Here is a 27125-nt window from a genome sequence, read left to right on the forward strand (position 1 = left end):
TTCCACCTCTCACCATCACCAAGTTCGACGGGAACCCTCTGAACTACCAGATGTTTAAGTCGAAGTTCATGACGCTGTATCACAACCGGTGCAGCGACAATGGAATTCGGCTAGCGCATCTGCAGGAGCTACTTTCGGCTCATGTTCTCAACTCGGTAGCTGATTGTGTTCACGACCCAAGTAAATACGAAGTGGTCTGGCATCGACTTGATCAAGAATATGGCCACACCACTATCATGGCCCAAACCCATCTGAATAATCTCCTTCGACTTCTATCTATGCAGCCAAACGACAGCGCCAGCTTGAAAACATTTTCCAACAAGCTTCACGGTGCGGTCTCTGCTCTGTCAACTTCTGGACTAGCGAGCGAATTAGAGTCGCTGGGCAACCTCATGCATGTTGTCACCAAACTGCCGAAGACCTTGAGGGAATGATGGGGAGGAAGGGTGATGAAGATGCATCCCGCTGTACCTTCAATTGTCGATCTGGATGACTGGTTAACCCTCCAGTCGAAGGGTTCTGATTTTGCTAAATTAATGGCGGGGCCGTCAACACTTCTAACTATTCCACAAGTCGTGCCCAAGAGAAATGGGAAAGGATATCCAACTTCCTATGTCTCTACCATCAACCACGTCACCACCTCGACGCCTGAAACAATCTTGCCGCAATCAAAAGGAGGAGGTTTGCGGGTGAGCCCACCCAATACAACCTCGTTTAGCCAAACAAGAGGCAACTCAACGTGCTTTGTTTGCAGAGGGGCGATACACAAAATCGAGGAGTGTAACGCATTCAAGCAGATGTCTCCAATGCAAAGAGCGGAGACAGTCTTCAAAGCAGGCAGGTGTCTCCGATGCCTTACAGGAAAGCACACCAGCCGAGCTTGCAGAGTCAAATCGATTCGATGTATGGTCGAAGGATGCAAGTATCCAGGACACTCGACGTTGCTTCATGGTTCCGAGTTTTCCACAAGAAACAATGCAAGCACCTCTAGTGACTACAAGACCACACCAGAATCGAAACCACCGCGTCGATTGACTTTCGACGACAAAGTCGATGAAGCCTTCCTTGGCGCAGTATCACGCACTGGACTGGACACACCACGTCGAGTGCTTTTCAAAATCGTTCCTGTCCGTCTACACCATGGAGAAAAGGTCTTCGATACTTTTGGATTCTTAGACAGCGGAAGCGACTCCACCTTAATCCGAAGTGACGTGGCCAAAACTCAACTAGGTTTGGCAGGGCCAACAACGAAGATCAACGTGACATCTTATGACGGGGGAGTTACTCCAGTCAATGCTCACATCGTGGACTTCGTCATCAGTTCGCGAGACGGGTCGACTTCATTCCAAGCAAGAAGAGCGTACGCAGTAGAAAACCTACAAGTCGCTCAAAACCCGACCTTTTCGGACGTACAAGCAAAGGCATTCCCTCATCTACAAGGCCTGAATCTCCCAGAAGTCCAATCCGACCAAGTTACGAATTTAATTGGCCTGGATGTAGCAGACGCTCACGACCATAGCGAATCACGCAAACCGATGGATGGGTCGACCGGACCGGTAGCTTTCAACACGCCATTTGGATGGTGCCTGGGAGGTAAAGTGGGCCCGCAAAGCGAACAGGAGCGACCAAGCCATTATGTAGCCCACATCACATCGGGAGAAGAGGAAAAGAACCTTTCTGAAATCGTCGAGCGGTTTTGGAGGCTGGAGTCGAAAGACTCTGTACAGCCTCCTACACTCATGTCAGCAGAAGACCGACGGGGAGAAAAGATTTTAAAGAGGACCTCCAGATACATCAGAAATCACCATCAAATTGGTCTAATGTGGAAGGTCGACAATCCGGAATTGCCGGATAACCGAAGTATGGCGCTTAGCCGCCTTTTTCAAATTGAACGTCGCTTCAAAAGAGACCCCAGCTACGCCAGACCTTACGACGACGTCATTCAAGAGTACATCAACCTTGGCCATGCTCATCTGTTATCAACAGAAGAAGCTAAAGGGAGAACACCAAAGACAAATTACATGCCTCATCATGGTGTTCAAAGTGCGACCAGTCTGACGACAAAAACCAGAGTGGTCTTCGACGGTTCAGCAGAATGCGAAGGTACTTCCTTGAACAAAAATCTTCTTCGTGGCCCGAACTACCTCCTAAACCTACTTGGAATAATCTTGCGCTTTCGCAAACACCAAATTCCCATCAGTAGTGACATCGAGAAGATGTATCACCAGGTTTTAGTTCCAGAAGAGGACCAAGATGCCTTCCGATTTTTGTACCGGTTACCCAACTGCACGACATCCCCGCTCACCTACAGGATGACAGTCCATGTCTTTGAGGCCGTCTCGTCGCCGTCAACTTGTTTGTTTGCCTTAAACAAAACAGCTGAAGACCACAAGACGAAATTTCCAGATGCAGCTGCCAGCGTAAAAACAAGCTTCTACGTCGACAACTATCTGGATTCGTTCGAGTCGGAAGACGAGGCAATCGAACGGGCCCGCCAGCTAAAAGACTTGTTGCAGCTGGGGGGTTTTAATCTCACTAAGTGGTCGTCGTCGTCAAGAAAGGTCCTAACAGCACTCAAACCTTTAGGCTTGGCCAATCCAAAACTGGATCTAGACCTGGACAAATTGCCTATGGATCGAGCTCTAGGGATTCTTTGGGACAGTGAAATCGACGCGTTCACGTTCAAGGTGGGAGAAAAGGTCCAGTCACACACCACACCTACGAAAAGAAATCTCGTAAGTGTGGTAGCTACAGTATACGATCCGCTAGGATTCGTTGCTCCAATGGTGTTCGCCATGAAGGTGCTAATTCAGGAAGTATGGCGAGCTAAGCTAGACTGAGATGAAGAGTTGCCCGAACCTATGAAATACCCATTCCAAAAGTGGTGTCAAAGCTTGTCGAACCTAGCAAGCATCACAGTTCCGCGATGCTTAGTAAACGAAGAGCGCCCAACAACACAGCAAGTACACATCTTTGCCGACGCCAGTCAACTAGGTTTTGGAGCAGTCGCGTACGCGAGAACAACGTACGCCAGTGAAAGGATCGACGTGTCTTTTATCATAGCCAAAACGCACGTCGCACCGTTGAAACAGCTCTCGATCCCTCGGCTTGAACTCCAAGAAGCCGTCGAAGCGTTACACTTGGCCATACTGGTTTGCCATGAGATGAACCTGGATCTGAGCCAAATCACGTTTCACGTCGACTCCCAAACCGTACTTCGATGGATCCATTCTGCAAACGTCAAATACGAAGTGTTTGTGGGCAACAGAATCGGAAAGATTCTAATGAACACCGACTGTCGGCAATGGCGTCACGTCCCAGGAGTCATGAACCCAGCAGACGTTTGCAGCAGAGGATTGGATCCCAGCAACCTCAAGGAATTGCAGCAGTTCCATCAAGGACCAGCCTTCCTGTTGTTGGAACCCCCATCATGGCGAAAGTGGAACCAGATTGATCAAGATGACCATCAAGATCCCGAAGCCATTCACGTCTACAAAGTGAAAACGGAGCCCAGTGACAATGTGATCGACCAGTGCGTGGAATATTATTCGAACAAAGTGCGCCTGGAACGAGTGCTTGCATGGTGTTTGCGGTTTATTGCAAACTGTTGTGCCAAAGTAAAAAGGGTGAAACTAACTTCAGGAGAACTGACGCCAGTCGAAACTGAAAAGGCTCTAACAGGTGCATTCAACGTGCACAAGAAGTGGCATACCCCGAAGATGTGTTGTTCTTAAAAAAGGGGAAAGAGCTGCCAAACCGGTCAAAACTCAAGCAGTTTCGACCATTCATCGATGAACAACACCTGATGCGAGTGGGCGGGCGAATTGGACAAGCACCTATTGACTACGTCACAAGACACCCAGTGATTTTATCTCCAGAGGAACGCATCACAAGCCTGATCGTCTGGGATGCTCACGTTCGAAATTACCACATGATGGCCGACCGCCTATTGTGCGAACTTCGAAAAATGTATTGGATAACCTCTGGACGAAGGACAATCAAGTCTATACTCAACAAGTGCATTCCCTGCAAGCGGAGAGATGCACAACCAGTTGCACCACTCATGGCTCAGCTACCAGTCCATCGCATAACGCCGTTCTTGCCTCCATTCGCCCATACAGGAGTCGACTATTTTGGTCCACTGACTGTCAAAGTAGGAGGGAGAGGGCGACGAGACGAGAAAAGGTGGATTTGCCTTTTTACGTGTCTCACAACCCGAGCAGTCCATCTAGAAGTGACTGCAAGCCTCAGCGCCGAGGCATTCTTAATGGCCTTTTCCCGATTCTCCAGCATGAGGGGAAAGCCAGTCGTTGTATATAGCGACAACGGCACAAATTTTGAAGCTGGAGAAAAGGAGTTGAACGAGGCAGTTGAAGAATTGAACAACAGCAAAGACTACCTGGAAGCACAGTTAACTTGTCGACACATCGAGTGGCGTTTCTCTCCGCCAAGTGGACCTCACTTCGGGGGAGTGTGGGAGAGGCTCGTGCAATCGTGCAAAAGAGCTATGAAAGTGACCCTCGGAAATAGTGTCGTCAGTGATCAAGTTTTAAATACTGTTGTGGCTTAAATCGGGGCATCGCTTAATGCTCGACCAAAACTAGAATTCGGAAATAAGAACGACATATTCACGTTCGTTTGTTGTGTTTAATCTGTAGGGTCAGTAGGGTGTTTCCTTGCCATTTCAGTCTACACGTGGATCACTGCCTATTTTGATTCGCTCCTGAATGTAGACCAACTACAGTGGTCAATGACTAGCAGTTGGTACTCGACAAGTGTTCGCTTTATGCTGCTTGGAGATAATGCGAGGGATTGGTGATAACTCATCACGTCCTCGGTAGTATAGTGGTCAGTATCCCCGCCTGTCACGCGGGAGACCGGGGTTCAATTCCCCGCCGGGGAGAGGATGGGTTGCGGTGCTCAATTGCCAACGATTTTGTTTCAGACACCTTTAAAATTAAGAGAGGGAAACCAAGCACGCTTTTCTCCTACATGCAGTTTTAATGGTCGTGCTCTCGTGGAAACAACTATACACGATTGAGCATTGGTTTCTTAAATTTCGACAATTACACACGTTCTTCTCGCCCACGAAACATAAGATTTTCACTCGTCGAATCTTGTATGACGCGCCACCTGCTGTTTGCTTCTTGAATCCTGCGGTGCAGATGATTGATATAGAGCCTAGCCTACGCCATCTGCTATTTGTTTCGCTTACTATATAGGACATTTGACTTAAAAATTCCTTTGCCGACCTATGAACCGGCTGATAGCGATATCGCTTTCAACGCCAATGATTATCGTTTGATCTCTAAGGTCGCCTTCGGCATCATAGTGTTCTGATACCTATTCTTTCTCTTGCGATAGAACGCTGTGTGACCATGTCTGAGAACAAACGGAAAATATATTAAAAGCGCTTCGAAACCACACACTACAAGTATATAAAAAAGAGCTAAAACACGACAACATTACCAAGGGGACTATATACGTATTAAATATCAAATACCAGAAAATCACGTAATACGTTAGATAAAACCAAAACTAGAATTCGGAAATAAGAACGACATATTCACGTTCGTTTGTTGTGTTTAATCTGTAGGGTCAGTAGGGTGTTTCCTTGCCATTTCAGTCTACACGTGGATCACTGCCTATTTTGATTCGCTCCTGAATGTAGACCAACTACAGTGGTCAATGACTAGCAGTTGGTACTTGACAAGTGTTCGCTTTATGCTGCTTGGAGATAAAGCGAGGGATTGGTGATAACTCATCACTTCCTCGGTAGTATAGTGGTCAGTATCCCCGCCTGTCACGCGGGAGACCGGGGTTCAATTCCCCGCCGGGGAGAGGATGGGTTGCGGTGCTCAATTGCCAACGATTTTGTTTCAGACACCTTTAAAATTAAGAGAGGGAAACCAAGCACGCTTTTCTCCTACATGCAGTTTTAATGGTCGTGCTCTCGTGGAAACAACTATACACGATTGAGCATTGGTTTCTTAAATTTCGACAATTACACACGTTCTTCTCGCCCACGAAACATAAGATTTTCACTCGTCGAATCTTGTATGACGCGCCACCTGCTGTTTGCTTCTTGAATCCTGCGGTGCAGATGATTGATATAGAGCCTAGCCTACGCCATCTGCTATTTGTTTCGCTTACTATATAGGACATTTGACTTAAAAATTCCTTTGCCGACCTATGAACCGGCTGATAGCGATATCGCTTTCAACGCCAATGATTATCGTTTGATCTCTAAGGTCGCCTTCGGCATCATAGTGTTCTGATACCTATTCTTTCTCTTGCGATAGAACGCTATGTAACCATGTCTGAGAACAAACGGAAAATATATTAAAAGCGCTTCGAAACCACACACTACAAGTATATACAAGTATTCGCTTTATGCTGCTTGGAGATAATGCGAGGGATTGGTGATAACTCATCACGTCCTCGGTAGTATAGTGGTCAGTATCCTCGCCTGTCACGCGGGAGACCATCCAAACAACGGGGCTATATTCCTGTAAAACCTGATGGACTCCTGGTAGTCCCACCGAACTCGCTCGATTTCGTAAGGGGGAGGTTATCTGCGGATATCTCCGGGACAGCATATGTTAAATTTAACTGCTTCGCAAAACCCGGGAAGGAATGGGTGACACCCGCGAGCGCTGCCTCTGTCAATAGTCGGCTGACGGAAATTCCCCTTGTCAATTATTCCCCCGTGGAATTACGCCTGAAAAGACGGCATTTCTTTTGTGCCGTTGAGGTGGATGAAGACGCTGTGCTGTCTACAATTACAGACAGGGTATCGGAGGAATGCGCCACCGTGCATCCGGAAGAGCGAGATGTGGAACTCGCCTCGCAAGTGAGAGTTGGGGTAGGATTAGATCCTTCCCTACGGAATGCGTTGCTGAAAATGCTCGAGCGTAAGCGAGCTTGCTTCCCGCCGTCCAAAAAGGAAATTGGTCACACCACCGAGGTCTATCCAATGCCTCGGATTGAGGACGTCTTGGACAGACTCGCCGGCGCTCAATTTTTCACGTGTTTGAACTAGCCATTGGATATTGGCAGGTGCTCGTAGCCTTAGAGAACCGGGAGAGGACAGCGTTTGTCACTCCCGATGGTCTCTACCAATTTACGCGCTTGTCGTTTGGTTTGAGCAACACTCCCGCGACGTTCCAACGCTTGATGGATCGTACTTTGACCAGCTTGAAGTGGCCCATGTGTCTAGTTTATCTAGACGACATCTTGGCGTTTGACCGAACGTTACAGGAGCACTTGGCACGCCTAGAGCTGGAATTAACCGCCCTAGAGCGAGCAAATTTGACCCTCAACATCGAAAAATGCGTTTTTGGAGCCCCCAAGATAAACTATTTAGGACATGTTATCGATGCGGAAGGAATTCGTCCTGAAGGAGAGAAGGTGCGCGCCGTGACGTGTATGCCCCGTTTCGAATTTAAAGTCACTACGAGGATTCCTCGGACTCGCGTTGTACTATCGGCGTTTGGTCTTAAATTTTGCGTCATTGGCTCAACCTTTGCACGCACTCATCAAAAAGAATTCTGAGTGGAGGTGGACGGAGCGTCACTAAGGCGCAAAGAACAGAAATTATTGAGCTTCTCACGACTGCCCCTGTTCTGGCTCATTTCGATGAAACTCTGGAAGTCATCATTAAGACCGACGCAAGTCAGACTGGACTTGGAGAAGTATGGACGCAAGATGCTGGTGAAGGACACCGACCAGTGACCTTTATTAGTAGAAGGCTGTCGGATACCGAAACGCGCTATCACGCCAATGAGTTGGAGTGCTTGGCGGTGATGTGGGCGCTGAAAAAGTTGCGCACGTATGTCTATGGCAGACACTTTTTGGTCAAGACGGATAGCTCCGCCGTCAAATGGATGATGGGGAAGAAAGATTTGAAGGGGAAGTTTGCGAAGTGGGTTCTCGAACTACAGGATTTCAATTTCACGACCGAACACCTGAAAGGGACCAACAATATTGTCGCAGACACGCTGTCTAGAAGTCCGGTCGAAGTCCTGCCAGCAGCCCGTGATTCCGAGACACTCTGTGCTACCGTAAGAGAGCCCAAAGTGGGCTTTGCCTCACGTGAGCTCGCCCTCTTGCAGAACCAAGACGGCCAGCTGAGAAAAATTTTTGTAGCACTAGACACCCCAACCCCCTGTAAAATTTCCCAAGAGTTCGTTATACGCGGTAGAGTTTTATTTAAGAGAAATAAGCGCTCTGGCAAAAAATTCCTCCTTGTCGTTCCCATCATCCTCCGTAGACAGTTTTAGAAGCGTGCCATGATTCCCCCCATCTGGGCACCAGGGTATTGAAAGAACTTTAGGAAAAATTAAGAGTAGGTTTTGGTGGGCACGGCTGAGAAATAGTGTAAAAATTTTCGTGATGTCTTGTTCTTTCCGCCGAACACATAAACAGGTGATCGGTTAGTTGGTTGGCAAACTCCAACCTATCGAACCACCATCTTCGCCATTCGAGCTGATTGGAATCGACCACTTAGACCGTTTAAGCCTACTGCTTCAGGGCATCACCACATCATGGTCGCGATCGACTATTTATCCATGTGGGTCGAAGTCGCTGCCGTTCCGGATACGTCTTCGTATCAGCGACTAAGACGAAATTTGTCACTTCGTTCCTCGAAACGAACGTCGTTTTTCGACATGGAACACCGCGGCGCCTCATCAGTGACCAAGATCGGCCTTCACATCACAGAGGTTTGCCGAATGGATAGCCCGGTGGAACGTTAAGCACATTTTGGCCACTGCAGAACACCCGGAGACGAATGGACTGATTGAGCGAGCAAACCGCACCCTAACTCTAGCTTTTTGTGTCTTTGTCAACGCGGACCATAATGACTGGGATTCGAACCTAGCACCACCGCTCGCCAAGCCACAACCGAAACCCCTCCGTTCGAGTTGGTGAATGGTCGCGCCCCTGTCTTAGCCATCGAAAATCTTTTTCCGTGGCCAGTGGAGCAGCAAGAGGCACACAATGTTTTTATATCGCGTGTCTTATATTTGAGAATGTGGGTACGGCTGTGCATATTGAAGAAGCACCGCAAGACGAAAGAACGAGTTGATCCTACCCGAAGGCCAGAACCTGAGCTTCACCGCTGCGTCCTCGTTCTCGTGCGTCGAAACCCAGAAAGAAGAATGCAACGAAGAGATTCCTCCCCATGTTCGTTGGTCTCTTCCAAATTGTACAGAGAGTGTTCGACACAACCTATCTCGTCGAAGACCTACCAGCAAACACGACTTACGTACAGAAGCTTCAACGCGCATAGCTGCCAGTTGCGTCGCTTTCACGGTAGGGCTAATGCTGAGTGGGATGGGTCAAGCAGCGTGGAAGCCGATGAATCATCATCGCCGTCTTCCTCGAGCGACCCACCCTCTCAAACTCGGAAGAGTAGCCCAAGCCAACTACGCCCACTACCACGACAAGAGTGGGGAGAAGGAGAAAACGCCCGGGGTGGTTGAAGGACTACTACCCTTGACCATAACACACCTTCTTTCACTGACAAATTATTTTTTGTTTGTTTTTATTTCTTTATGTGTCTGTTTGTATTTTATTAGTATGTAAGGTTAATCAGAGAGTAAGTTTAAGCTTAAGGTTGCCCACATTCCCAGTTTTCGTGTGCCTCTCCGATTTCTTTTGATACGAATTTCTTTTTTTTTTGTTTGTTTGTGTGTTTTGTCTTTTCGAAGTTTCTTCTTTTGGTATTGTTTCGCTCTGTTCTGCCCTGGCACGAGTAACTTCGAGTCAGGAAGGGCCGAGTGTTACAGTGCTGCCACCTGTCACTATTTTTTGTCCCCATGTTGTTCCCATCCTACTCTGTAGATGGCAGGTCGATAGTAGCGGGCAAGCAGATATTTTGAGCCTAGCCGAGGCAGTCTACTTTGGCGCCCTTCTACAGGAAGACCTACAAGAAGGTGCCTTGCGTAAGCGGGCTTCCCTTCGCGCATCGTGTGTTTGTACCCTATTGTTTTCGCGTGTTAAACTGTGTGTGCGTGAGTGTGTGTAAAATATACATATTGTGATTCGAACTCGCCGCTCGGGCCGTCTTATTTTTATTGAGTGCGAGCCTCCCAACATACAACATTATTGTGTAAAATATTTACGTATAAAAGATTTAGATTGTGTTTGACGTAGAACTAGGGGATATGTATGGTCAACCTGATAACGGTTTTTTAAATTAGTTTTCATTAGTCATTAAGTTTTTAAAAGGAACTACTGTCGCTCGTGACTCAAGTTTTGTATATTAACGAGTGTTTGATGTGTTCTGCATTTTGCAACTAAAAGCGTGTGCGTTTTCTAAATTTGCATGATTGTTGATTGTGGATGGAGTTCTTTTTTTTCCGAGATGCTTAATTTGAGTTCCAATTTAGTGAAAAAAAACCTACTGGATTTTTTGGGGGGTCGTGCAAGTTCACGTTTTTTTTTTTTGTGAGCCGAACGGATTTTTCCTAACAATTCAAAGGTAAATGTTGCCTCTTCACGCGGATGAAAAGAAAAAGGGGGGTAAAAAACACGAAAAGGGGTGGTCTACACGAGAGCAATACGCAAAGGCGGCAAAATCAAGCGTCTCGTGTAGGAAAAATTAAGAAATTGAAAACTGGGGCTTCGTCAGGAACACACACCGAAAACACTGGGGAAACAACACAAACTTTGTCGAGAAGACACAAGCACGAAGTTTTTGCCGCAACACGATGAACTTGTGCGACATTCGATGTACGGAGGAAGAAACAGGATGAAACGGAGTTGATGTGTGTTTCACTTGCCAGCGAGGTCGAGAGTAAGATCGAGACCTTGAAGTCCCCCCCCCTTTCGTTCCCAATTCCCTAACTCCTGGTGCGGCGTTGCCAGATCGGATTTAATGGAAACCATTTTAGTGAGCTCTATCTCGCCAACATCGCTGGCCCTGTAGTTTGCCGTGCTTAGCGCACCTTCCCGTATCTGCACGGATTCGTTAAAATACTGGATAGGTGCCTGTTTCAATCTCATTCTTTTTTCTGTGTGTTTATGGTTGGTGCACTCCTGTTGAACCGGGGTGCTACCACTGATGAGATGTGTCGTTTGCTCTACATTCTTTTTTTAATGAAAACCAGCGTACTTTTCTGTGTGTACGAATTCCGAATAAAGTTACTAAAAAGAAAAAAACCAATCGACAGTTTCGTCTCGGTTTTGCATCTACTTTTAGAGGTTATGGCCCCAGACAAAGTCTGCTAAAAATTAATCATGATCTTTTTTTTCATCAAAGGATTGTTAAGTCCCATTACTTCCAAAGAGGAAAATCCAATCGACGTTTGCTCTTGTATCGGCTACGAAAAAGCCGCTTGAAATCTGGCACCGTAGACTTGTCAATGTCAACTCGGTCACACAATGAAAAAATGATGACTGATAAGCCGGTATGCGGTGTAAGCGTGGAAACTCTCTTTCAAGAAACCATGTACTGGGTGTGAACTGGGTAAGAACCATATAATTCCCTTTCCATAGTGTGGTCGTGAAAGAGCGTCAGTAATTGGTGGAATTATACATGCAGATGTATGTGGTCCGATGGATCGTCCGTCCCTAGGAGGCTGCCTCTACTACGCTCTTTTCAAAGACGATTACAGCAATTTCTGTACTTTATGAAAAGGAAACCGGAAGTTCCAGCGCACTTCAAAACTTTTCTCCATAAACTGAAAGGCGACACTGGCCAAGATATCAAGGTATTGAGAAGTGATAACGGAGAAGAAAATTTCGATGGAAAAATTACCCTATTGAGAAGCAGTAGGGGCTCTGCTGTATGCTACAATTACGACTCGCCCAGATATTGCTTACTTGTTTGGGCAAGTCTCGCAATTTCTCGATCCGTGGTCCCGTGAAGTGGAAGGCGGTCAAGTGGATTCTGGCTTACATCAAAGTGACCGTCGATTATGGCATTGTCTTCTAAGGAGACAACGCAGAGATTTTGGGCCTACAGCGACGCCGACTTCGCCAGGTGTGCCGACACCCGACGTTCCATTACTGGGTGCTTCCTTCAACTGAATGGACCCATGGGGTAGCGCAGTCGCCTTCAAGGAATTGTGACCACATCCACTCCAGAGGCCGAGTACACTGCTGTTTGAAACTTCAAAAGAAGCCGTTTGGATGAAGGGTTTCCTCAATGAAATCAGAATATCGCAAGAAAGGCCTACTACTCTTAATTGCGAGAACCAGTGAGCGATGAAGCTCTCTCTTTACCTTGAGTCACATAGACGAACCAGGCATTCATTTTTTTTTTTACGTAAAGCTACGTTACCTCAGCGAGAAACAACGCCGTCAAGTTATCGGTACTACGTACATCAGTACCGCCAAACAATTGGCAGATTTCTTCACCAAACCACTCCCCGTTCAAAGATTTAATATGACACGAGAAGCAATCGGAGTGAAAAAAAAAGAAAAGAATTTTTGTCTTGTGAAGTATTAATTGAGGGGGAGTGTTAAAATATTGGATATTTGCCTGTTTCAATCTCATTCTTTTTTGTGAATGTTTATGGTTGGTTCACTCCTGTTGGACCGCTGTGGTACCACTGATCAGATCTGTTGTCTGCGAATTCCAAATAAAGTTACTACAAAGAAGTAAACCAATCGACTGTTTCACCTCGGTTTTGTAGCTACTGTAACAGATTCGAGAAGGAATAACACATTACCTGGGCAGTGACGTTCAGTGCCGTTTGTTTGTAAATCATCGGAATGGACGACTCCATCGTTGCCTTGAAAGGTTTGAATAATCCTCCCAGTCGGCGTTCCTAAGTGGAATAGCTGGGTCAATGATGACGACGATATCTCCTACCTTGAGGTTGGGCTGTTTAGGATACCATTTACCCCGTTTAGTGAGCCTCGGAAGTACCTCCTTTATCCAGCGACGCCAGAACTGGTCTTGCGACCGCTTGTGCTATGCGCCACCTCTGCTTGGCTGTTAAATAAGCCTTTGTAAAGACATCGGGTGAGAGATTCGGAGTTGCGCGACCAAGCCGTAATTGGTTGGGGGTCAGACAATCTGTATTGTTCGGATCATTGCTTATCGGTGTAAGCTTACGGCTGTTGAGAATTTTTTCGGTTAGAGTGAGGGCGGTCAACAAGAATTCGTCGTTGGAGCGTTGGTTTCCTAAGACAGTTCACAACGCGATCTTTGCGGCTCTTACAATTCCCTCCGAGATACCTCCGAAATGTGGGGCAGTTGGAGGATTAAACACGCATTTGGACGATTCCCGGCTTAAAAGTTGTAGCATAGCATCCTAGTTAAAATTTTAGAATATTTGCCAATTCCCGCTGCGCTCCAATGAAGTTTGTCCCATTGCCGCTATGATAGAACGCTGGGACGTATACGTATACGTATACGTGATTCATTTTTTCGTCTCCTATGTAGGAGGTCAACTCAAAACAGCCCCCCTTTAGGGGGTGGAAAAATTGATTCAAACCAATGTAACGCGTTCCGTTCCTCTTAGTGTTCCGTACCCAAACCAGTCTAGAGGGATGCGAGAGTGGCGCCGGTTCCGGTGGAGGTGCTTAGTCCTCTGAAGAAGGCCGAACCTAACTGATGACTTCATAATCGGAGAGGTTCGAGATGAAATCGTCTTCTTTGGTTTCCGGTTGAGCCGGGGTTTAGGTGGATAAATTACTGGTGGAACTGGCCACGGACCGTACAGACGAAAAAAAACTGCCTAGGTTTTGATGGCGGTACGCAGTCTACTAAACGGGGTCGGGATTCACCGTGTGAACGTTGAAGGGCTTCCGCAACCCTTCTTTTACTACGTAATAACTTATCCACCCTCTGCCTCTTAGCGGTGTTTAACTTGCCTGGAAAGTTGCTGGTTGGACGCTTACTGGTCACGAAGACCAGTCTGACTGGGCAACTGGTGATGAAGGATCACATGACGGGTCGGGAACGTTGAACATACTAGACGAGCAGTGACGAATAAAGAAGAATCATCTGATGGGCCAGTAAAGGTTGGGTAGACTGAGCAGTTAGTGTAGGAAAGCTCAGCTGTCGGGCCAGTACCGCTGGACAAACTGGACAGCTGGTGTAGGGAGGCCCAGCTGATGGTCCAGTAAGGCTGGGCAGCTGGTAATGGAAGACAAGGGATTCGTGGACGCTCTACTAAGAGCAGTCCAACGAGGTTCAACACGGGCGAACAGAAATTTGCGGCCGCTCAACTGAGAGCAGAACAACGAATCGACATACAATACAACAATTGTTTTATATTGCACGCACTCAAATCAAAGGTAAATGTAATAATGTAAAGTAATATGAATGGGAGCACGTGTTCAGGTTGCTCGGTTGCTGGACCAGGTTTTCGGTTAGCTGCGCCCGGACGGTCTATTGCTCCCATCGGTCGTCTGCTATGCGGGACTTTTTCTACGGATGAGATTGATCAATTTGGGATAAAAGGCCTGGTAGGTTAGCAGCGTCTTAGTAAACGTGGTTAAGAATCAATGCCGACTGCGTGGGGATTTCGCCGTGCCGGGTTTCGAATTCCCGGTCGATGCACCAAATGTAGGCTCTTCATGCGGGGTGAAAAAGGGAAAATATAAGCGAAAAACAAATGTTAGATTAAATTATGGTGAACGGATGTATTAGGATACGTAACCGTTGGTTGTCTGCCAACGGAAACTATGGATAGGGACACATACGAAGGGGGTGTACACGAGAGTCACACGCAATCGCTGCCAAACTAAGCGTTTCATGTAGGTTAAACTAGGGAATAGAAAACAGGGGCGGCGTCACGAACACAACACCGGAAACACCAGAGAAACAGCACAAACTTTGTTGAGAAGACACAAGCACGAAGTTCTTGACGAAACATGATGAACTTCTGCGACATGAGCTGGTGTCGACGCATCCCCGCCGACGGCCTTAACAAGTTCATACACACAAACAAGGTCGATTTGAGCTATGCATATCCGCCGACACGGGACTTAACGTTCCATACATATACGCAAATATAATTGGTAATATGCCTAGTCGCCGACCCTGGCCTTAATGATTCGCGATATACGCAATTTTAATTTTAATGCACATTCGTTGACATCGGCCGCAACAAATCTATGCACACACACAATATTAATTGGAAAAACGCCTATCCGCCGACACCGTCTCAACAAATCTATGCATACACATAAGGTTAAGTTGAAAAATGCCTATTCACAGACTCCCGCCTTAACAATTGATGCATACATGCAAAACAAATTGGAAATATGCTCATACGCCGAGCCCGACTCTACCGTAATACGCCTATTTTCTGCCGACCCCAACCTTAAGAAATCATGCATATATGCTAATCGGTTTTAAAAAGAGGGGCATATCGACCCACCTCGGCCTAACGACAAAATACCTACTCGACCTGGACTTAGGATCCGACCTCTGTTGTACGATTTTTGACCTATCAGCCGACCCGGCCTTAACGATATTATGCATATATGCAAACCGCCAATAGAAATATGCATATTCGTCGACCCTGGCCTTCGGAGTTAATGCCGCTCCGCCCTCGGCCCTACGGGCTGACATCTATCTTACTCTGGCTATTAGATCGATAACTCTTTCGGTCGACCCGGGCCTCATCACATATATGCATATATGCAAATCACCACAGAAAATTTGCTTACTCGCCGATCTCGGGCCTGGTATTAAAATACAAATCCGACCCCAGAATTATAATTTAGTGCCAATCCGACCCCGGGCACAAGGTATTTCACCTATCCGCCGACCCTGGCCTTATGACTTTATGCATATATGCAAAAAACGCCATTGGAAACATGCATATCTGCCGACCCTGGCCACACCAAGATATACCCATTAACCGACCGGGACTCAAACATCATTTTGCATATACGCATCACCAATGGGCATATGCCTTTTCGCCGACCCAATCACAATATATAAAACCTACCAGCCGACCCCGACCTTAATATCAAATGGCGACCGCCTTCAAAAGAAAAAAAAATGGCGGCTGGAAGCCTTCGTTAGAACTACAATCTGAAAATACGTAACTAAACGCTCGATTTCAACAGAATCCGGGCAATGAAATGGAAAGCAAGCAAGGCTGCCACCTTGAAAAACTGTGCGAATGAAAAAATAATTCGGAAAACTGACAACAGATATAGCCTTTATAAGACAGCAGCAGGAAAGCGTCAGCCCCTTTCCTCGTTTGACCTCCTTCGTGACCTGACCTGCTGTGCTGAACATCAAACACCGCCACCGCTGGAAATGTGAGTTGTCTTTGAAATCTTAGATTTAAGCACGAAATGGCTTCCCAACCGTATGGTACGACTATGCCTTGTTGAACTTGCTAGTGAAAGCAATACTCGGCTTCCACTGTCCATACGTACTAAGGCTCGTTCTTTTAGCGTAATCGACCAAAAGCTATTTTGGCTCCCCATCCGTGTGAAACGACTATGCCTTGTTCAGTTTGTTCGCAAAAACAACACTCGGCCTCAACCGTCCGTACGTACTAAGGATTATTATGCGTAAACGAGAAACGCTTCCTATAGGCACAGTTGCTCCCCAACCGTATAAAGCGCCCATGCTCTGTTCAATTTGTGAATAAGAACAACACTCGGCCTCCATCGCCCGTACATTCCTCGTCCGTAAGGGTCGTTTCTAAGCGTAATAGAGAAAAAATGCTTTCACCGTTTGGTATAAATACCCATACCACAATCCCGTGGCTCATGCTTAATGGTACCAAGATAAGCTTAGACGCATCAACACCGTAGCAATTAAGCCTAGAATTAAGTCATCCATTAAACACCCATTGCTTTCTCTCTTCCACCTACCTGTAAACATTAAAGCCAGGCTTCCCGTTCGATTATTTCTTGGGAGATTATCGGCAACCGCCGATAATAGGATAGAAAATAATCGGCGATCATTCGTCTATTGAAAAAATTTGATTTTCCATTATTTTTTTTACCGATTGTTTTTCTGTTTTTAGACGCCATCTAGCAGTAAGAAAATAACTTATCATGGCAAGCACGTTATAAACGGCATGGAATAAAAACACAATAAGGAATAAAAACAAATTAATAAGAATGGAATGCAAATACATGTTATTATAAAATGATCCGTTAACAAAATTTCTCATACACGAAAAGAGTAAAGTTATCCAAGAAATGCATTTCCCAACAAGAACCAGTTGTTAATAAAAAATCAGCGCTGTACCAAGTTATAAAAACGGGATTGATCACTTCTAAAAATAATAGCATTTCAAAATGCGTACCACTTAAGCTTGGTCGTTTTGGAGTAAATAAGAGGCCCCCTTGACTAAAAAGTCTCTCTACTGAAGCAGAAGATGGAAGCGCCGCGTCAAAACGTTTAAGTGAACAATGCCAATCCAAAAAGCCGATGATAATGATATTGTTATTTCAAAACCTTTTAAGAATTAAAGACTTCTAAATTGTAAGGATCTTGGGTACTTCTGCAGCTCCCCTAAGCTTGAACAGTCTTTCAAGAACACATCAACCACTGCAAAGAAATTTTTCACAGGTTTTGTATGTTTGGCAGGACTGATATTGGACTTTGAAGACGAAGTTTCTTCGATGCTCCCATGCGATCCTTAAACAAAACAAGTTAATAAAAATTATTAGAAATCATAACACAGCCGCTTCGAATTAGCAGAAAATCACAATATACTTAAACGAAAACTTACATTTCCGAATCACCGTCAACGGCGCTGAAATTAACACCGAGTTAACATAAGAGCTTTTTCTCGCGCATAATATTAAATATTTAATTAGCGAAATCAGTAACAACTATTAACTTTTGTCCAAAGTTACACAAACGCAGAGGAAGCAATGAAATGAAAAATCAAAGAGGAAATTAGAGTATTATGTTGTGCGTATTACGAATTTGCAATCATGTCGAAAATTCATAGAAATCCATCTATTACTTATATAGCATTAATGAAGATATCTTATAGACGTTCCCATACCGGGAATTGAACCCGGGTCTCCTGGGTGAAAACCAGGAATCCTAACCACTCGGTAATATGCGAATTCTATCTTATTGTGCCACAAAACTGCATAATTTAACATTTACGCGCTTTTTCCCCTAGAGGGCAATGAGGGGATCTACGGAAACGGTATTTGCCCACTTCCACTACGGTGCACCCAAACCCTAAAGACGAGGAAAACCCTCTCTCCACGTATTTACCTCTTACCCAGTAGATTGGCATGCCCTTTTAAATATCTATTTCTCTTTTCTTGCATTGTAATGCCTTTTGATTATTTTTACTTATTTTAAAAGCACCAGCCCGAGACAAGTTTACTTTCAACTGGAAAACCCTTTTAAAAACTTACCACTAGACCAAATGGCATTAAGTAATTTATTGTTGCAACGATCTGCATAACTTAACATTAACCCGTTTAACAGTAATTAGCTACACTTAGCCCCCTTTTTGGAATATTATGTGTTTGAAATATTATTTTTACTTTTCAAGTGAAAATTTTATTAATTTTGATATTTTTCATCGTCTGTCATTTACATTTAGCACCCCCTAAATCCCCTCTTTAGTTTTTTCTCTCACAAATCCATTTCATTTTTTTCCATTTTCAATAGAAATAGTGAAAATAGCATTATAATTTCTCTTGTCAAGTTTTTTTTCTCTTCTGTTCAGGGCTGGAAGCGGTACTTTTATAAAGTAACGCACGGTAACGGTAGCGGTAAAATTTTCTTTTGCATAATACGATCAAACTTCATGAAAATTGCTTCTGTATTGACGTGATTTTACTATAACGAACTGTTTGCCCTTAAACCAGTCATACTGCAGAGCCAATTTGCTTCATTCAGGTTTCCTTTGAGCCTTATCTTTTTCTTTCGAAGGAAACACTGATCGCACTTCTCACAGTATCGCTTTGTTTTGACTCCAAGACGAGTGCATAGCATGCACAAGAAAAATTTAAATTTCGGTCTCGTAATGTAATTAAGACCTAAAATTCGTAGGTTGCCACTTTACGATAGTTTTGTTTGAGTTTCTTTTAATGTTGCTGCAGTTCCTTGTGTTTTCAGGAAAGAACTACTGCGTTTCACTTTGAAATTCGTTTCACTTGGTAATGTCAGTTTCTTTGCATAGAAAATTGAAATTTTCAAAATATTCTTTGTTATGTTTGATTGAAAGATGTTTTGTGATGTTGCCTCTTAAATTGTCTACTGCTGATAGTGCCTTTGGCTTTACTTTGCACTGTCCAATAAGGCATTCATCATACGAAGTTCCCCTTCTCTTGCCTGGTCCAACTTATTTGATAAGCGTTTCAAGATAGAGAATGATACGTTTTTTGCCATCTAAAATTGAACTTGGATTTATGATGTGAATTAATTTAATTTTTTCCCTTTTGTTTTTGAACGTGTAGAACTAGTTTTCGCCTCAGCAATGTTGGTGGATATGTCAAGAGATGGTTCAGAGACAATATCCATACTTGAATCAACTTCGGATATATAATTATCATTGGTCATCAAAAATTGATTAAACATAAGGCTAAAATAAACTAGACCATCATAGCCTCTATCTCTCTTTAATAACTTGAAGTACACACAAAATAATAGCAACATTTCTTACAATATTCTATGGATGGCTGCAATACTTCAAAATTTTAAATACTGCTGCAATAGCAGCCATAAAACATTCCTAGTACTAGCCTAGATAAACCTGCAAAAGTGAGAATGCAACTTGTGAAGGGTACCATAGAAGCATTTGTCCGAAATTTAAACGTATTTGATTGATCGAGGTCCTTCAAACCCTGTGAACAACTAGGGAAATAGGAATAAAAAACGTTTTGAAATATTTACTTGAAATGCAGTCTGCTAAAAACAGGAAAAAATTAATAGTCATATCGCTAGATGGCGTAAAAGTACCGTTACCGATTTTTGGTATTTACTACTAGCGGTAACGGTAGCGGTAACCATTGGGAAAAAATATCGCGGTAGCGGTAGCGGTAGCGGTAATACCGCATTACCGCGGTACTATCGCGGTATTTTTTTATCGCGGTAATCCAACCCTGCTTCTGTTACTACTCAGATTTTCTTGCACTTATAAAAAAATAATTCACTTTGCACAATTGTATTTTTTGTTATCCCTTACACATATTCCAAACTTCTCCATTAAAATAGCACTTTATCTTTAATTATTACTCACCTTTTACCCTATTGTCATCTCCACATTTAATTATGTTTTCGATCAGAAAAATTGCACAATATCATTCTACTCAAACCTGAACGAAAATGGAAATAAAAAGGGAAAGGACGCTGTTTTTCAGCTTCATAGAAGTTGATTTTGTCCCACCAGAAATTGAAGTACACAGGTGGTTTAGGAAATTAGGCATTATTGATGAGCAGCTCACTGTCATAGACCTCCATTACCATACCAAAAATGTAGTAGCACAGTTTAAGTACCAAAATCAATTTGAAAGTTTCTTTAAACGACACTTCCAAGAAATGCCTTTTGAGAAAAATGGGAAGATACATATCATTCCAATTTTCATGCCAGGAAGTACATGGAAAAAATTCAAATTAAATACGTTCCGGGCGAAATGCATACAAATCTCTTCAAAAAGATTTTAGAACCTTATGGGAAAATTAAGAAAGTTGAGTATGAAACGTCAGCGTTATCTTCTTAAGACAAAAAGAAAAAACTTACAATTGAAATGGTTGTAACGAAAAACATCCCTTCTTTCATTCCAATTATGGGCAACAGATTTGCTGTGTCTTACCCAAGGCAAATAAAAACCTGCACAAAATGGGATTCGAAAATTGCAAAGCCAGACAGTGCGAGCTTGGAAGAAAATCCTATAGTCAACCAGTGGGAAGTAGCCCTGCAATCACATTGGCAATTGACACTGAAAGAAATTGTAAATGAGGCTGAAACAGGAAATTTAAGTGAAACATCAGAATCAGAGGGTGAAGAAGAAGATCGACGTCAAAAGAAAAGAGAAAGGAAAGGATCAGCGGATTCAGATAAAATAAAAAAAGATGACCAATTAAAAAGATTCAAGAAGTGAACAAAACCTAACATTAATGCAGCAAGGGTTCATCATGGTAAACGGAAAAATGGGAATATGACACCAAATTCTCGACCACAAGAGGAGAAGGCGAACTCCCCAACAGAAAACGAGATAAACAATGAATGGCCTGAAGTTCTAAATAAAGAATTATCACAGGCTGAAAATGGAGTTACTGAAATATTTCCTGACACAATGAATTCTGAAAAGCAAAAACCCACAAAGTGGAATGACAAGAAGGATTTGATGGAGGAGGAAGAAAACCAAATTTTTTTGGAATGCTCCAAAGAAGACGCCATAGTTTGCAATAGTAAAAATAAATTTGACATACCTCCAGACGTTGAAATAGAAGAAAAAGAACCAATCAATCAAAATACATATTTTATGCCAATACTTTAAGTTTTTTAATTCGTGGTTAATTTAATATGGTAAAAATTATAACGCTTAATATAAATGGGATTAAAGATAAAAGCAAACAAGAATTTTTAAATAAATTCTTATACCAGTATAACCCAGATTTCTTATCCTTACAAGAAACAAACATTAACCATTTTAATAACTTCACAAGGATTACCTAGCAATAATTAATAACAATATTGAAAACCAAAGATCTGGGACAATAATAATATACAAAAAAGAAATAAATATAATTAAAATGGGAAAAGAAGAATCAGAAAGATTAATTAGAGCACATTTTAAAAATATGACCATTGTTAATATTTATGCCCCAACACAAAATGAAGCAGCAGCAAACAGACACTTGTTCTTTCTCCACGTCTTACCAAAATATTTAAAAGCAGAAGACGACAATACAATTATATTAGGAGATTTTAACTGCATAATAGATGCAAGAGATAGGGAAGGAACTAAGAAGAAAATTAACCTCCAGCTAAAAAAATTTGATTGACAGATTAAAATATACTGATGCTTTTAGAACACTTAACCCAGATATAAGCTCATATACTTTTATCAGTCCGAATGGGAAATCCAGGATAGATAGAATTTATATCTCTGTAAAACACTCAGGCAATATTAAAAATTGCACCAATATTAATTTCCCATTCAGCGACCATGCAGCGTTACTGTTAGAACTAGAGGGGCCTGTTTGTAGGCTAGTAAAAACAAACAAACCATGGAAACTCAATACCGGTGTCCTTGATAACCCAGATTTTGAAGAAGAATTAGAAAGTTTTATCTTATCTGCCAAAAAAAAATTGGAAGAATATAATTCTATAATATATTGTTGGGAGTGTGAAATTAAAGGGAATTTAAAAAAAACTATGTAAAAAACATTGCAAGATGAAATCTAGAGAAATAAATGCAATGGGAAAATTTTACAACACATGCCTGGATCAATCCAAGGAAGAAATAGAAAAAGGAAAGAAAAACATGGATGAATACTATTTTTTTAAATATGAACTAAAAAGTATTCATAAGGCAGAGGAAGAAGGAAAGCAAATTCGGGGAAAATTGTAATACTCGATAAATAACGAACTATTCACAGTAGCGAATTTAATTAAAGAGAAAGTCAATGTCAATTTTACGAAAAATTATACACACTTAGAACCCATACTCAAGAACAAAGAGAAATAATTTTAGAAAATATCAACTCAGTCTTAAGTAAAGAAATAAACCAAGAACTTGTAAAGGACATTTCAGAAGAAGAAGTTTTTAATGCAATTAACTCACTCCAGGAAAAAAAAGTCTCCTGGTATCGATGGATTACCCATCGAATTTCATGAAAAGATATGGCCACTTTTAAAGCAGGAAATAACAAACACGTATAGATTTATTTTAAACTCGCAAAATCTTAGTAAAACCCAGTCCACCGGAATCATAACCCTTTTACGCAAGGGAGGTAGCAAAAAGATACTTCGAAACTATAGACCGATTAGTCTTTCATGTTCTGACTACAAAATCCTAGCCAAAATTTTAACCATCAGACTAAAAAATATTTTACCCAATATTATGAGAATGAGTATTATATAAGTGAAGAACAAACAGGTGGAATACAAAATAGAGATATAACCCAGAACTTAATAGCTTACAGAAACGTAATTGAACATTTCTCAACACAAGAAGAATATGAGAACAAACGAGTGAACGAATTTTATTGGGGAAACAAAACCAGAGGAATAGCAATAGTAAGTCTTGATTTTGAAAAAGCTTATGATATGGTTGATAGGATGTTTTTATACGAAGTCTTTGATAAACTGGGTTTAGATAAAAAATTTATCAATTATATAAAAATTTTATATGAAAATGACGGACGGAAAATGATGGTAAAAGTTTTTAAAATAATGCCTTTGGAAGAGACATCTATTTAAAAAAGAGGGGTAAGGCAAGGGTGCCCATTAGCGCTGTACTTGTACATAATTTTTATTGAACCTTTTTTTACACTAATAAAAAATCGAATCCAACCTATTACAATATTCCAAACAAATTATCACATCAGTGCCTTTGTAGACGACGTTTCAATTTTTATTGCAAATACGCAAGACATCCTAGAACTCGAACGCTGTATTGATTTACTTGAACATGCAACAAACTCAAAAGTAAATAGAGCAAAATCACAACTGTTCAAATTTGAGAGATGGAGAGAAGAACGTCAATGTCCAGCCACTTGGATAAAATCAGCAGTATCTATAAAAGCGCTCGGAATTCATTGGCATGAAAATACTTTTAAAACCATTGACCAGAATTGCATTAGCATAATTAACAAAATACAACAAAGCGTTCAAAACCCTTTTAACAGATTACTTACGATCCAACAAAAAGTAATTTTTTTCAACAATTTTATTATTCCAAAATTCTCACATGTAGCAAAAATTTTATCTTTACCAGAAAAATATACAGATAGAGTTCAGCAATTAGGACACAATTTAATATGGCGACATCAACTAGAAAAAATAGCAAAAACTCAGCTTTATGTGCCGAAACAAGAAGGAGGATTAAATCTTATCAGTGCTCAAGTGACGTGTAACTCCTTATTTTAAAAAAATCATTTTGTATAATCTGTCAGAAACAATTAGTATCGAAGATGGTAAAGTTTTAAAGTATTGGATTGGGCTAAGGTTAAGGATAATTTTCCCGGTGAATCCAGGCCCGAATTCTGAAATAACTCCATCACTTTTATTGCAATCTATAGAATCTATAAAACATTTAAAAGGGAAGATAAAGTTAATAAAGGATATTACAACCAAAGAAATTTATAATAGTCAAATATCTAAAGAACAATAAACTCGTAAGATTATTTTAAAATTTCCAAATACTGACTTCAAACCTAGTTTTAGAGCCATAACAAAACCATTTTTATCCCCGCAGCTAAAGGAACACATGTTTTTACAAATACATAACGTTTTACCAACAAAAGACAGATTAATAAAATGTAAACAAGATATAAACCCAAAATTCGACCAGTGTGATGAGCCAGAAAATATAAATCACTTATACAATTGTAATATAACAATACCTGTATTGAAAATAATTACCAGAAGAATTTCCAAACTTTACCAGAATACCTTTTCTCCCACGACAAAACAACTTTATTTATTTGATTTTCCTGCTAAACCTAAAAAATGTCAAAATCTAGCTATGTTTTTAGCTGCAAATCTTAGTCTAATAGAAGTGAAAAAAAGGAAGAAACCAAATTTTATTCATAATTTTATCAATTCATTAAAGAAATCAAAAAATGAAATAAGAAAACATCCTAATTAAGAAAAATGGTTTGAAGAGTAAACAATAATATTTATAAGAAATTAATTTAGGAAGTGTCCCCTAGTGAAAAATGGAATCGTTTATAATTAAAACAAACTAAACTTAGGTAGTACAACCTTGTGAAAAACGGAATAGCTTATAATTAAAACAAACCAGATTTAAATAATGCCACCTAGCGGGGAAAAAAACAAAAAAGAGGTTAAGCTACGTTGGGTTCCGTTAGTCACTAGATGGTTTACCGCTTGGGAATACGATATGCTGTTGGCATCAAACTTTTAACTTCTCCGAGACAAGCATAAGATTTCTGGTCTTCAATGAAGGCGTGTGTTCAAATCGCACTTCTGGCAAATTTTTTTCTTGGGCGAAGTCCTTGTGAATGGATTTATTATTCAAATCTGTTGAGTAGTACAACGCGAAGGCAGTATAGTGGTTAGCATGGCTGCCTTCCAAGCAGTCGACCCGAGTTCGATTCTCGGCCATCGCAGAATATTAAACATTTGGTTGGTGAATTTCTCTAAGGCGATGTGATTATGAAATGGATTTGTGATACAAAACTTTTGATCAATATCAGGCGATGGTGGTAAAGTGGTAATGACTTATTTTTGTTTTCCTTCCTAGAACAACCGTATATAGCACATGTAACATAAGAAGGGCAAAGACTGCCATAAAGAATATTGCACATAAAACAGATATACAAGTAGATGATAGGATTACATACATGAAAACGCTATAAAATGTAAAATATAAGATGTAAAATAGAATACAATACAGTTCAGTGTACAGTTTTCAATAATATTTACAGAGCGTTAAACGGAGATAGCGTGTTATATTTCTGTGTCGGGATCAATTGTGTTAGCCAGGTGTTCCTTTACCATCTCCATGGATCCTTTAATCGCCGCCAATCTGGATTTTCTCCTGAATGACGATCAGCTGCGTTGGTCAATACCTCGAAGAGATCGGATGTCGTCGTTGGCTTTCCGATTGTATGCTGCTTCGAGATTTTCAGTTAGGTCGTAGGAAACCACGACGTCAATCATCAGACGAGAACCTGAAACTTGAGGACATGAAAACCGTTCTCTGAGCTTTCACCGCAGTGGCAACCGGACTTGTGGGAAGACGACAAGGCGTACCCACGTAGAAGTAGAAGGTCAAGCCTTGCTCGATGGAGGTATCTCCAGTCGTCATGTAGTAGATTAGTCCTGCAGGAGGTGAGGCGGGCAATGTCTTTGGATGTTGTGTCCATTGCCAAGGCTTGAGCAACTCTTCCTTGATGTTTTCCACATGTAAATTTCCGGGTGTGGCGTTTTCGTACCACCTGTCGAAGTCCACGAACTGCCTTTGCAGGGAGCACAAAGACGTCGTCGGCGATAATTCTAAAGGTTCCGTCGCCGGATACATCTATCTGTGCTCTTAGGCGTTTGGCAGCGCCACGAGCGAGGGTCCACAGGTTGGTACCAGCCGGTTTATAGCGAAGTCTGTAGAGACCGTCCTCCGTAGACCCGGAAAGGTATTCCCCAATCAGGATAGTTGCTGGGGCTTCCTCTCTAAACCCTTGCAGAATGGTATCCTTAAGCTGTTCCGTGAAGATGTCCTTCACCAACTGGTCCTTGCTAGTGAGCAGGTAAAGAGCTCTTGCGAGGGTCCAGATGTCAACATCATCAGTAAGACTGAAAGTACCGAGGTCACCTATTCGCCGATCAGCGTAGAAAAACGGTGTCGTGGCAGTGTTCGGAACCATGGAAATGTGTCCAAGAAACTTGCTGCAGTCGGTGTCGAGGGAGGTGAGAGCATCCTTTAGGACTCTTTCACACGCTAAATGATGAGACAGCGATGGAACAAGATGACTCCGATATACCTCAAGTTTCTGCCATGGTGCTAGTAGTGATGTAGCGATCTTGTCGAGATTACTGGTGAGCTGATTTGGAGGGTAGTTCCAAAGTTTAGCACCGACTGTAGTGCCGAAATAGACCTCTTGATCCTCTTGACCCAAAGATATAATTGGTCTCCCCTCAACAAAAAGGTCTACTTGAAAAGCTTTCTCACTGTTGAAGTTGAGACTGTGTTGAAAACAAAGTTGAGATGCACTATTCAAACATGCATTCATTACATTATTATTTAGAGCTCATGAATTAATACATTATATTTAATGTCATTATATATTACCCACGCTATAACTTACCACTTGCTGCAAAGATTATATAAAGAGAAGTGAGTGATGAGAAGCTCTTTACAATTGACTCAAGCAGACGACATAAAAGATACCGAGGCTAAACAGCGCCCCGTTGCTAATGCGCAATATTGGTAAAATAAAATAAGAAGATAAAATAATGGTTTGTCATATTTATTTAATATCAACAGACTGGCACACTTTTCGGCATTGAACTTAAGCCCCA

The 27125-nt window shown here is 42.3% G+C and overlaps 1 protein-coding gene and 2 non-coding genes across 3 annotated transcripts; 2 read left to right on the plus strand and 1 right to left on the minus strand.

Moving 5' to 3' along the window:
* The first annotated feature begins 4831 nt into the window (after positions 1-4831).
* Trnad-guc (transfer RNA aspartic acid (anticodon GUC)) lies at positions 4832-4903 on the plus strand. The gene has a single exon. It is a non-coding gene; the product is annotated as a tRNA-Asp (tRNA).
* Positions 4904-5769: 866 nt separating this feature from the next.
* Trnad-guc (transfer RNA aspartic acid (anticodon GUC)) lies at positions 5770-5841 on the plus strand. The gene has a single exon. It is a non-coding gene; the product is annotated as a tRNA-Asp (tRNA).
* Positions 5842-25768: 19927 nt separating this feature from the next.
* On the minus strand, positions 25769-26836 carry LOC130698699 (uncharacterized). Its single transcript, XM_057521384.1, has one exon. The coding sequence runs from the start codon at positions 26834-26836 to the stop codon at positions 25769-25771; it is 1068 nt and encodes a 355-aa protein (XP_057377367.1).
* Positions 26837-27125: the final 289 nt, after the last annotated feature.

Source organism: Daphnia carinata, chromosome 7 (genome assembly GCF_022539665.2).
Source record: "Daphnia carinata strain CSIRO-1 chromosome 7, CSIRO_AGI_Dcar_HiC_V3, whole genome shotgun sequence".
In the NCBI taxonomy this organism is placed as follows: domain Eukaryota; kingdom Metazoa; phylum Arthropoda; class Branchiopoda; order Diplostraca; family Daphniidae; genus Daphnia; species Daphnia carinata.